Raw genomic sequence first — 12,787 nt, 5'->3', positions numbered from 1 at the left:
TTTTTTTAGGTGGGGGGGCTCTCATCACTTGAGGGAGACTTTTCACATAATTCTTAATACTGATAAACTTCAATACATACTGCTTATTATTTTTATTTCAAAATTGTGTCAGAATTGTACCGAGCTCCCGATAATCATTAGGCATTTGTTGTAACCATGGGAACCAGGATCTCACGCATTCGCGGCGTACTGAGGCGCTCAGCAGCAGGGCCTTAAATACAGATGCCGTATCTGGAATGCTGGCTGACAGCCTTTCAGATCGACAAATCGGGGAGATTTTCTCTTCGGTTTACCCACTGAGCTAAGCAGAAACACGTTCGTCGCACCTTCCCACGAGCACGGACCGCTATGAAACAACCATTTCCACGACTCGATAGCTCCCTTTTACTCAGGCTCTGAAAGGCTCTACTGGGTACACAGCCAGTGTATGCAAGGGCTGCTCTGTGACATCAAAGAAAGCCAGCCATACTTTTATTTGAAATATTATTCACCGCAGCACTGTGTTATGTGTAATGACATATGATACTTGCAGGGCAGGAAAAGTTGGTGAGCACATTTCAGATTTTTGAGTTCTGTCGCGTTGCATCGAGCGTCAGTGGGACCTTTCTGGGTGTCCGAGCCTGAAAAATGACTTCACCGTTTCACCACGACGAACGATCAAACTTGTATTTCACACCAAATGCTGCCAGGGAACGGAGAAAGTGTAAACACTCACATACTGAAAACTTCACTTTCAGCACGGGCTGAAATGTCCTGTGGAATCTACCAGCGTAACAAGGCAGAACCTTCACTGCCACGGGTTCGTCAGAGCCGAGTGTTGTTCAGTTGCCATGCCAATGCCACGTTCCTCATTTAACCTTTCAGTTCTGTTCCATACTTTTTGTTCAACTCTACAATAACCAATTTCCGCAACTGAAAACAACTGGAAAAGAAACAGGACTACAGGAACAGCAGAGAATAGACAATAATTTTTATGGACAGAACACGACTGCAATTAATAAAAAATATGTCGGCCACATAGCCTGCAACACACAGGGAAGTCACAGGGACACAAACCTCGATTTGGTGCTATGCAGTTTATTTTTATTTTTTATACACATACAAAAAGTAAAACCTTTAAAAAGCAAAATTCAAAACGGTTATATGGTATATGCTCTTTTTCCATCAATATCAAAGACCAAAAAAAGGGGGGGGGGGGTGGTTAAAATACAGGGTATGGGAGGGGTGGAGAAAAAGGGGTAACACAATACGAGATACAAACAGGAGACAACACAAATGTTAAAGCTTCCTAACTTTACCTCTCATCCAATGGTGACGCTCCGACAGGCTCGAATGCGAAGATGGGAACATGATTTCCACGAATAGCAGAAGAGGATATGACATAGGGACTCCTCTGAATTCATAAATCGAGGAGAAAGCGTATTGCATATCGTGGGCCAGACCTGGGTCAATTGCGTATTTTTCTTTTGGATTCAAATATTCAAATACTTTTCGGTGCTCTATTGATCTTGTCTGGTGTAACTGAGCCTGCCAATATGACCAGAAGGCGGGTTTTGCACTGTTTGCGTCGGTTCCAAAACACCAGACAAGATCATTAAAGCGTAGAAAGGCATTTGAATCCAAAACACAAACGGTATTTGACCCAGGTCTGTCGTGGGCATATGAACGGTGTAGCCAAAGAAAATCCACACCAGATCACCTAGTGACCAAGGAAGGAATAAAATTAAAAAGGAAACAAAGAAAAAAAAAAAAAAGTTAAAAATCAAGTTTTCTATGGCTGCAGTTTTTTTTACGCTAGAAGGAAAAATAAGTCAGGAAGAATGTTCTTTTTTTCGCCTGCGTGAAGTCTTGACCTCTGCTTATCTCCCTGCCGACAGGGTCAGATGGTGGCTTCTCCGCACCAGAAGGTCCTTGGGCGATGCAGCGGGGATGATGGTCACATGATGCTAGCGATGAAAGGGGGGGGGGGGGAGGGGGTGACCTCTACGCCGCCGATCTACGTCGGATCACGAACGCGCCCCGCTGTAGCTGTCCCAAATAAATCCTCATCTTCGTGCTGTCGCTCGTCTTCCTCACCCAGATCTGGAATTACATAAGGAAGGGGGGGGTGGGGGTGGAAAAGGCGGTTTTTCCAGGGCAGATAGAAGCTTCCGGCGCGCGATGTTTGTTGCCGCGGAGACAGGGAAATCTATGCGCTTATCTCTATGCCACCAGGCCTCCCACTCGCGGTAATACATTCCTTGGGTGTTAATGCGCAGTCAATGGGTCAACTCAAAAAGCTAACACATGGCAGGCAGGCGCGTGTGTAAATTGGAGCCTCAAACTGCCCCCGCGGTGGGGTATTAAAAGAGCTCCGTTTGAGACGCGGCCAGCGAGCTGATGGGCGGCCGGGGGGGGTCTGGGGGGGGGGGTTGGCAGGGTAGCGGCGTCACGCACCTCGTTTGTTCCCACGGAGCTGATGACGCAGCTGATCTTGGTGTTCTCCTTGGACTCCAGATAAATGGCCTGGCTCTTGTGGTACCTGGGAGGAACGACAACAGTGCCAGTTACTCCAGCCCTCGAACCCTTACGCCAGCCCCCACCCCGGCCCAGGGGGGGTAAGAAATGCCTCTCCTACGGGCCCGGGGAGCAGAGAAGCTCCGCCCACCGCCGCGCTCCGACACCGCGGCTCTCAGATACGGCTCAGCGCGGAGCGGGAGGAGCCACCCCCCCGCGCCCGCGGCTATGCTAGCGCTCGCCCTCCCGCGGCGTCTCCGCGGCGAGGCCTGCAGGAGACCGCGCGGCTCGCGGGGAGACGGCGGGAAGCGCGGTTCACGCACACTTCCTCCGCCGCGAAGTCAAAAACAGAAGCAAACCGATTACTGAGGCACGATGGAACACCATTAACAAGCCTGAACGGCTCTTAAAAAAAAATCTGCTCCTTCATTTTTCCTGTTCAGAAAGAATTATTCACCGGGACGGACGCTCGATCCTCCCAGCTGGGTTTTGGCTGTCGTTGAGCACCGATGCACCGCAACGACCTCATCCAAAAATTAAATAAATACATAAAAAGAAAACTCCCTCAGAAGTGCAGACCCGACTCGGACGAGAAAAGAGGTCTCGTAATATTCTTCAGGAATATTACCCAGCCCCTTCACTGTTCCTCTGCCAGCCATCCATCATCTCTGGCTGCTGCTCCAGGGGTTCAGACACACCCCCCACCCCCCAGTTTACTGCCAGCATAACCTGTCCGTGAGCATCCCCTGCAAACAACTGCATGGTTTTATACACAGACCCCCTTACCCCTATACGAGCGTCAGGCAGTCAATCCGACGGCACGACTCAACAAAACCCACCCCGACAAGACGTGGACACAAACGCACACTACGTCGCAGTCATAGTTTGTAACATCCTTGAGAGTCCGGGGTTGCAGTTAGAGCTGGAAGGCCAGCGCTGGGCCCCAGTGCCATTTTAATAAGCGTAGGGCCACAGCAGGCCACTAAAGCATTTCTGGTAGTTGTAGTATTACTGGCCTGATAAGGACGCTAGGATAACGAGCCGCGTCGGGCTCCTTTACAGCCATCTCACCACAGCAGACACGCATAAATGTTATTCTCCGCGTAAAAATTTCATTTCTGCGGCAGTTTAAAAATAACACCAGTCCACAATGGTGCGTCCGATAAACCGCTCTGCCCCAATATAAACGCATGAGCCCCGGCCCGGCCGGCTTGACCAATGGGAGCACGGACAACTGCTCGGTTAATAGGGCCAATTTCCCACCGGGCACGAATTCGGCATGCTTTAAATGGGCAAATACCAATTCTGTCTGCCTGTGACCTCCAACGAGTCTCCCCCTCCCCGTCAGGCATCCGGTCCAAAACAACACCGCAATAACAACACTTTTTTAAGCCGAATTGATTTGGGTCAGTTAAAATCTCTTCTGTCTGAGCCGCAAGTTTCCCCCATGTCACTCTCTCATGAAATCTATGCCGAAAACTAAATCCCATCAAGCAAAAACAAAATGACAATGTCTGGCAACAGGTCTAGACTCCATCCAGCCCCCCTTAATGCAACTGTATTTATTTTATCTTTTAAAAGGGAAGAGTACAGCTGGAGGCATGGGAACAGTAAGGAATGCTTACAGTGCCATCTTGTGGCCGAATGCAGAACTGTAGCACGAGGCAGGCAACGTGAAACACGCCTCATTCATTTTTCCTTGAACAACTTCAATGTCATGCATACATTTCTGCTTTAACGGACCCAGCCCAAAAAACAGCACACTGGTCAAAGAGTCAGAGGAAAGATGCTGATAAGATAACTTTATAAAGCCAGTTGCAGAACCGTTTCTGGCTTCAAGGGCCTCAGAACGTCTTTTTTGGCATACCCAGGATCCTAACCAAACAGCTAGACTAAGGGAAAGCAAGGCACCTGACAACTTAAGTATGCACCAGATATGAGAAAAAAACACAGAATATTACAGTGGTCATCCATTACATACAAACAGTGTACAAATAAGTTGTAAGTGGGGGACAACCAGCACATGGATAAGCCACACAGGGTAGCTTATCCACTAATTAAGTAAATGGCACACCACACGCATAGGGTCGCGTCTACAGCGCTGGACAGGCTGGGTCGTCTCTAATTATGGCCGGGGCTCAGTGACTTTGAGAGAGGGGTGAATGTTGGGCCGCGTCTGGCAGCTGCTCCTGTGTCCAACCTGTCCGAGGTGATGACATCACAGATCTCTGAGGGAGAGACCTCACGGGCGCAGGGACGCAGTGGCGAGAGGCACGGCTCTCTCTGACCGCGCTGTCCTTGCGCTGACCCAGTTCTTAGTGCGATGGCGAAATGGCCGAGAAACTGCAGTTAATTCAGTTGATTACGAATTTAAACCGGGGCCAAGGACAACCAGTTTCTTTAAAAAGAGCTGTAGGCCAACCCCTATGAAGTGACGTCATACTGGCATTTTTTTTTTCCCCCCCACTATTTGTTTTAAGACTTTTTAATGGCAAAAACTGCAGTAGGTAAATATCCCAACACTAAAACCTTGAGAACTACAGTCCTTCAGGCCCCCACTGACCAAAAAAAAAAATTCAGTGAAAACTAGCAACCGTGAGGACCCTAAAAACAGACAAAAACAGAAATAAAATCAAGGGAAACTGACATAGAAGAACCGGGAAACCTGAAACCTGGAATAAAAGAACATGGATGTCCTACACACGGGCAGCGTACGTCGAGCAGAGCCTACCATCGTTTGTCGTAGTAGAGCTTCCCCTCCTCGATGCGCGCCTCGTACCGCTGCGTCGGCGCTTCCAAGGGCGTGGTGGGAAGGTGTTCTGGAGACGACGGCGAAGCTGAGGGGGGGAAAGGGGGAAAGCCCGTTGGGACACGCCCGCGTTCTTTATCCGCGAACAATGCCTCCTGAAGCCCAGCCGCGATTCTGAAGCTAAGTAGCGGTCTTTCGGGAGCCCGGTGCCGGAGCCAATACAGACGTATGCTAATGTCAGCTGGGGCGGAGGAGAAGCTAGTTCACGTGCATCGCTCTGTTAGCATGCACTGCTCTGTCAGCGCTTTAAAGTTACGCGCGTCCGCGGCCAACTCCCGCCTCCAGCGTTCGTTGCCATGCCTTCGCAGACGTTTTTTTAAAATCCTGCTTCTCTGTTTCGCTTTCCGTTTGGCTCCAACGAAAGGGTGTGCTATTTCTGTGCTGTGACGAGCAATGACTGTGTGGCCGTCCATTTAAATGAGCCGTCGTCAAGGCATCGAAGCAGCTTATTCACTACACCTTCTGTTTTTAACCCCCTTCAAAAGCTTTTTTCATACTGACCCAACTGTGACGACTAATTCCACCAACACATTAAAGTGTACATTATGCACATGCCTCCATATGCGTATGACTAAACATATCTCACTTAACTTTGTCTTAAAGTTGCGTAAAGTGATCATACCTGGACGTTTGGGTGACTTGAGCTGTGAATAGAAAATAATTCAAATTAATTCAGTAAAAAATAATTACAGCCATTACAGACAAAGCTTCCTGAGAGGCAAATGAAAGCAGATTTTATTTAGCTATTGCTTTTAGTGTTTAGATGTGGAAAGAAAGAATTAAAGAATTTTTAATCTTCTAAAAGCAGCATACAAGAGCCGGAATCGATTTTACCAGAGATATACTCCACACTTCCATGTACAATGTTCAAGCTATGTCACAGGTATAAGGGCCTTTGAAGTTGTACAGAACTGAACACGCCAACCTTGTTCAGTGTCCGTAGGTCTTCCATTATCTGTTCGTCTGTTAGCAAATAGTTTAGCTGAGGTGCAGGGAGTCAAGGCAAAGAAGCAGCATCAATGCTGTCATTATTACTCATGTGTTCGTGTCATATTAGTAGTGCGAAACATTTCATTTTCATTCATCACAAGTCCTCACCCAAAGTGATTTACAATGTAAAATATTACATAATCAAATTTACATGTATACAAACTTGAAGAACAGGCAAGTGTATTGCTTGTTGGGCATTTTCTCCTAGTCAACAGACGAATGTATCATAACATGACAACTCTGGATGATCGCTTGGTACGAAGTACCACTCAACATCCTTCTGGCATCAGAAGACTTTTCGAGCAAGGATATCAGGCGCGGGTTTCCTCCGTTTGTCCGGGATGGGGACGGGATCGTTCGGCCGCCTTCTCAGCTTCCGCGTCATGATGGGTTTTACCTCCATGGAATCTGGACGCAAAAATCGGACACAAACCGTTACAGCCAAGGACGGGTCATGGGTGGCGGTGTACGCATGTGTGTGTGTGTGTAAGTGAAACTATGACTGAGACACAGGTATCTTGGTCTACATTCCGTTAGCCCAATGAGCCAAGAGCAGCTTCCCAGTAGGGAACGATTAAGCGCACAATTGGAAACCTTGAGCGAAAATGAGCCAAAATGGCGGCGCGCTGAAAACGCGGCCATTTTAATTGAGCCGCTCGTTAATGCCAAATAAGGCCCTTTTGGAAAACTCTGCAGCCATCTCAGCCTCAAAGGAATGCCACAAAAAAGTAATTTCACATTTTGTTCAGATTTCTTTTCATCCTTTTCTTTATTTTTTTACGAGCGCGATTTGCTATCTGATCGTTCTCCCGGCTCCTACCGCCTGTCAGTTCCATTGTTAATTTTTCGTTCTCTATCATCTTCTTCTTCTCCTCCAGCTCGGCAATTAAGTTTTCCTTCAGCTCAACCTTCTTATCGTCAAACTCCTTCACCGCCGCCTTCTTCTCTTTGATGTAGTTTCTCTCCACCTGCTCCGTCTGCGACAAAGAGAGGGAGAGAGGTGGGAGAGAGAGACGGGCGGCCATTATCTCCCCCCGTTCCAGAAACGCTCTCTCCCAAAGACAAACACCGTGCCGTCGTAGGTGTCTTTCGCGTTCGGCCCCGGGCCCCGGGCCACTCCCCGCTGTGTCCTGAAATTGCACACTACGTACTACATATACCATCGTTCAGAGCATTTAGTATGTCAGTAAAAACTACACTGGCTTTTCGGACATACTAAGTCGTCATAGGAACGCTCCACTTCCTTTCAGCACTTTGTACATTGATGATGGCGTGAGACAGGTGTGTAACATTTTGCACACCGCCCTATGCCATTATCGGTTGATGTCTGGTTGCTTGAGTCGTGAACTATCGCAGTGCGTTGTGGGATACTCATGCCAAAGTAGTAGTAGTGTGCAGTGTTTGCATGCTAAGATATTTCATTGAACGTAGTACGACATCCTGGTATTTTTTGCATAATATTTCATTCATGCTATTGTTTCAGACATGCTAAAAACAATACATAGTATGTATTACAATGTATGTGATTTCGGATGCAGCCTCTATGACCAATCAGAGTCAATGTCGTCTGCAGACGTGACCAAATATGGAACGGGCCCTTTGCAAAAGTACAACTGTCGCGTGAAATTAAAAACTGACGCACGTCTCACCTTCAGCATAATTACAAAAAACAGATTAAATTATCTTACCTCAAGTTGCAGGAAAAGATCTAGGAAAACAAAGGCAAAGGAAAATCAACACAAATTCCTTTTATGGGAGTAGTTAATTACTGATTCTGCTGAAAACACATTCTCCAATAATCACTACCACAAATTATTTCTGCCACCAGTTCCAATGACTTGTTCATAAAAAAAAACCAAAACAATCCCCTAACATATTTAACAATAAATTGCATTTCCATGAAGTACGCAATCAATCAAAACAATTATAAAATGAAATTTTTTCGATAAAAGTCAGCTCTGAGATGGGTGAGTGGGCTGGTGGGGGTGTCATGTGAGACTTGTATATGAGGTGGTGGGGCTGGGGGGGTCACCTACATGAATGTTAAAAGGTTTAATGATTGCATCATAAAAGCCAACCTCCTATGTGGGGGGAGGTGGTGGTGGGCGTAAAAAAAAATCTTATACGTTGACGCACCTGCATTGCGCAGCCTCTCTCTGTACTGCTGGTCTAACTTCTTCATTCTCTTCTGATACTCCTGCAGTGTACCTGTGAGCACACAACCCCGATGAGAATCAGACTTCACTCCCCACCTCGCAGAGAGCCACCTCCATCAGTGGAGATTAAGGCGGAGCCGGCGGGGGGGGGGGGGGTTGGCGAAGGAGCATGGCGTGGCAGCATCCACTTGTGTGTATAGTCTCACCCACCCCCCAGTCCAAAATGGATCAGCAACGGACCTTGTACTGTACCAGTTAGCTATTTTAAGATGCTTGTCTTGCCTTATATTGAATGTGGCTAAACTTCAGGTTCCCCCCCAGAACTGTGAACAATGGTGCACAGTGGACTTCTCAAAATTGAACTGCATGAACATGCATCTTTGAATGTGCCACTTAGTGAATTAATTGACCAAAGCAAGCACTCTAGCTAATTATCTAGTTAATTGGGTAAAGTGCTTGCTTTGGTAAATACATTAATTGCTGTGATGCATTGCTGGGTTTTTTTGGTGGAAATAAGCAAAAACCCAGGATGGTTTCACTTATCTCCAACAAAAAAACAGAGCAAATAATTTTGTCTCAGGAAAACTAACCAGTTATCATCCTCACTAGGATACACATTTGTTATAAGCTGGTTTTAAAATGATGTCAATTAAAATATTCCATGTGACATCGGGATTTGTCGCACCTATATGGCCATAAAAAGACTTAACTAACATGTTAAAGTTGGTGAAATCGGGAGGATCCAGTGTGTGCAAATTTTTCCATTTTCTTTCTTTGTAAATATATGAATCTCTTACGAATCTCTCAGAAGAGTGCAAACTTTGAAATTAACAAAAAATGTTTCCCACCACCTTCTTGAAGTTGCAGCAATTGGCGCTTCAGCGATGCCAATTTGTCTTGGTACATCCTGAAACACAAAACAAGAACGATCAAAGGAAAACTGGCTTTATCAGTTAGTTAAAATGCAAATCGACATTGATAAACATTCACACATCAACACACCAGCCGACAGAATTGACCGGAAAAACATACCTTAATATAAGATAGATGTTTTTGGTCTTTGCCAATAAATACTTCACCTAAAACGCATATGGTGCGAAGCCTATTGTATGTGACCAACTCCGCTCTCTTTACACTTTTAAGGGCCAAATTAAGGAATGGTGACTGGGAGGGAGGGTCTACTGTGGCAAAATAAGGTTTTGCGCAGTTAGGTACAAAGAGAAGTAAATAAACGCTGAATTGTGTACTGGCCAGCGGAGGGCGCTGCAGCAATCTTTTCACAGGTGGCCTATTTTAAGCAGTCTACGAGCCCGCTTCTGCCACCTCCTCTCGCACATCACACATACAGAAGCACTCAATAACAGGTCAATGCAGCACAGCGCCGAAAGGGTTGCCTTAGTAACACTCACTGTTCTTTGATTTCAACGTAATCATCCTCATCGTGTTTTGCCAGATCTGTCTCACTGGCATCTTCAGTGTCTGCCAAGGGGATATTAGAGAAAGTACCGTGAGCTTCCACATTCAGGACAGTCTGAATCAAATCGCCATGCATAATGTACCAAAGAAAAAAACCTTAACAGCTAAAACTCCTATTGTCAAATCTGTGTGATAAATTATTTATTAGACACTCTATATTAAAATTACTTCCATTCAGAGCTTCAGAAAAACAGACCATATTTCTCGGAAGGAAAAACTTCAGTTCAGCTCAGAGGTGTCATATTGACGTGAGCGCGTGAAAGTAAATGAAGAATAGACATACTGCAAACGCACTTGCAACGTAAACTCGTTCGTAACATTAAAGATAAAAATAATAGTTGCTATAAATTCAACCGATATGCGAGCAGAACATACTACAGCCGACTAATAGCCTACAAAGCAAACCCATGCGTTCCTTTTTCTTACACACAGCGTGTCGACATTATTTATCCAAAAAGCACAATACATATACACAAGTTACCTTCATTGGTAATATGCATGTGTGTGTTACCAGCCATTCAGCTGCGTTCGTCTCACAGCACAGAGTCAGTGGGCATTCTGTACATCAAGGTGACGTCTAAGAGACTGCAGAAATATGGTTTCTTGAAAGCGTCCTTACACAGCAGCCAGCGAGCCAGTTAGTTACACGAGACGAGGAGGGGTGCCAAGACTCCTCAGCAGTTATATAATTTAGAATTAAACACGATAAACAAGAGATGTCGCAGAGCGTAAAGTTGCATGCACATCCGCTTATTCTGGAACCTCGGCACTAGCTCGCTGCTCAGCTGCAACAAAATATCAATGTGAAATGCAGTAACATAAGCTTACTCTCAGCCTCGCGATATATGTGAAGGCTAGGTCCTCTCACGATGCGGGCAGCTACAGTTCGCCCACAGATCGTTAAGCAGAAATAAAAGAGATAAACATATCCAGATATAAACATACCCAGATCATATGGCAAACATGCAGCGTAACTTACACTACAGTCATTTCAACTTCTCCGAAATGAGATGGTTTTCTAGTGAACCATCTCTATTTCCCGTAGCATAACTTGCTAGCATACAAAGCTAATGGTTTTCTTTAATCAACATTAGATAAGGCCTTTCGTTAGCAGGCACTGAAAAGTAAAATAAATACCGCATAATGATCCGAGACCATTGAAACAAAATAAGCTGCCTTGATTGTACCTTAATGAATGTGTAACGTTGCCGGTAGTTTTCAGAGCTGCAAAGCACTCGCAAAGAAAAGCGAATTAGCTCGGTAGACAACTGGATGGTTGGCCACCTTGTTCGCTAGTTAGCTAGGGCAGTTCTGAAGTGTACAGATATCAAAACTAAAACTTGAAAAACATTCTATTCCATCAACTAATTACTGTATGATCAGATACCCGGTTAGCGGACTGTCTACCTGGAACCTTTCCCAAATCCAGCTGTGAACGTCTGTAAAACTCCAAGGAGCTAAATGAAAAATACGATGACCGTTCAATTTCAACCACTTCAGCTAGCGATATGTTACCATGGCTCCAAGTAAGAATTTTTAAGGACGTGAGCAAATTCAACGCCGGGACAAGTTGGCTTGATTGCGTCCCCGTACTGCCTCAGAAACTGTTCTTGTTCCTTAAATGACAATACGCGTGTCCAATACGCTAAAGGATGGTGCCATCGTAAAACCAATTACATTGGTGTACTCCCTCTTGTCACCTGTCAATCGTATTTAGGAGGGGCAGAGGTAACGAATACAATTATTCGGAAGCTAGGTGTCCTACTAGCACAACGAACGCTAATATTCCTCAACTGACAAAGTATTATTAGGTCTACGTAGCTAGTTGGCGTTTGCCATTCGCCCGACAAAATAAAACCTAGCTTCTTATTACATGCTTTAATTATTATTTATTTTCACAGACTTGCTTTCTGCACAGTGAATTCAAATGAGGTTTCGTTTGCACTCTACAGCTAATAAAAAGCTACTTCATGTTTGTTGGCTAGCTAGCCATCTAGCCACCATTTCCGGGCAAAACGTGCTTGCGTCAACACGCTATCGTTACCGAGAAAGCTAGTTAACCAACACATTATATTTTTATTTACATACACATAGCTAATATTAACATGTTAGCACCGGCCCACTCATTCGCATGATCCATCTAGACTAGCTAGTAAGCAAGCGTGCTCAAGATAACTGGTAGGCGTTCTCAATGTACCATGGCTAACGTTAACCACATAAAGAGAAGCCTGGCAAAGCAATAGCAAACCACAAAGCTTTTTAGTTAAGTATGCATCAAGCCATATAAGTGAACTACGGATAGCTGCATGTTTATTGGTAGTTACAAGCGTTATTTCTTTTCCGTTTTGATTCAGACTCAGACTAGCGAGCAACAGCACGCCGTTACTGCCATAATTAAGTAGCTACTTCCAGTTAGCAAACGTGACTAACTAACTAGCATTACCGTTGCATAGACTATACATTTTAGCTAACGTTAGCATGGCTACCCAGCTACTTTTTGAATACTTCGATCGAGCTACAAGCCAAATGAACGTTGCAAGTGGGCAGATCTTTTAAAACCTAGTTGCAAGCTAGCCAACGTTAGCACACAATAAGTTAGCTACTAGCTTTACAGTTTATAAAGGCTCCTAGCTAGCTACCTTCTTCCGAGTCTCTCCCCCTGAAGCTCCGGTCGTCGTCATCATCCACACTATCAAGTTCCTCTTCGTCGTTATAATAATCCACAACCGGCGACAGTAAAGTTGAAGCCATTTCTTAATTAAATGATGTAAACATTCGCCAATACCGTATTGATCCTGAATTACATTCAGCTCCAAACACAACAACAGCACCCGGGACGGTTAAGACCCATACACATTGA

The 12,787-nt window shown here is 45.4% G+C and overlaps 1 protein-coding gene across 8 annotated transcripts; it reads right to left on the bottom strand.

Moving 5' to 3' along the window:
• Positions 1-1,057: 1,057 nt before the first annotated feature.
• suds3 (SDS3 homolog, SIN3A corepressor complex component) lies at positions 1,058-12,787 on the bottom strand. 8 transcript variants are annotated; one of them, XM_064353671.1, is made up of 13 exons: positions 11,335-12,499; positions 10,409-10,512; positions 9,861-9,930; positions 9,300-9,358; positions 8,432-8,503; positions 7,984-8,003; positions 7,116-7,272; positions 6,608-6,703; positions 6,231-6,292; positions 5,928-5,949; positions 5,228-5,333; positions 2,437-2,521; positions 1,058-2,082 (listed from the first exon to the last, which is right to left on the bottom strand). In XM_064353671.1, the coding sequence occupies exons 2-13, from the start codon at positions 10,443-10,445 to the stop codon at positions 1,984-1,986; spliced, it is 885 nt and encodes a 294-aa protein (XP_064209741.1). In that variant the 5' UTR covers positions 10,446-10,512; positions 11,335-12,499; the 3' UTR covers positions 1,058-1,983. The 8 variants fall into 8 exon arrangements, with proteins under 8 accessions (XP_064209741.1, XP_064209740.1, XP_064209738.1 ...); XM_064353670.1 differs by lacking the exon at positions 11,335-12,499 and adding an exon at positions 11,115-11,328; XM_064353668.1 differs by lacking the exons at positions 10,409-10,512; positions 11,335-12,499 and adding an exon at positions 12,567-12,787 and having other exon boundaries at positions 9,303-9,358.

Source organism: Anguilla rostrata, chromosome 10, assembly GCF_018555375.3.
Source record: "Anguilla rostrata isolate EN2019 chromosome 10, ASM1855537v3, whole genome shotgun sequence".
Lineage (NCBI taxonomy): Eukaryota > Metazoa > Chordata > Actinopteri > Anguilliformes > Anguillidae > Anguilla > Anguilla rostrata.
Note: the sequence above shows the minus strand (reverse complement) of the source record. Positions and strands in the feature narration are given on the sequence as shown.

What these genes read in the sequence shown, in the direction of transcription:
- suds3 (XM_064353667.1), bottom strand. Translation starts at nt 12,678, where the DNA reads ATGGCTTCAACTTTACTGTCGCCGGTTGTGGATTATTATAACGACGAA. An exon ending in GCTGCAACTTCAAGAAGGTG is followed by an intron (nt 8,504 to 9,299) that starts GTGGGAAACATT and finishes GTGTGCTCACAG; the next exon opens with GTACACTGCAGGAGTATCAG. An exon ending in ACCTACGGACACTGAACAAG is followed by an intron (nt 5,950 to 6,230) that starts GTTGGCGTGTTC and finishes TTCTATTCACAG; the next exon opens with CTCAAGTCACCCAAACGTCC.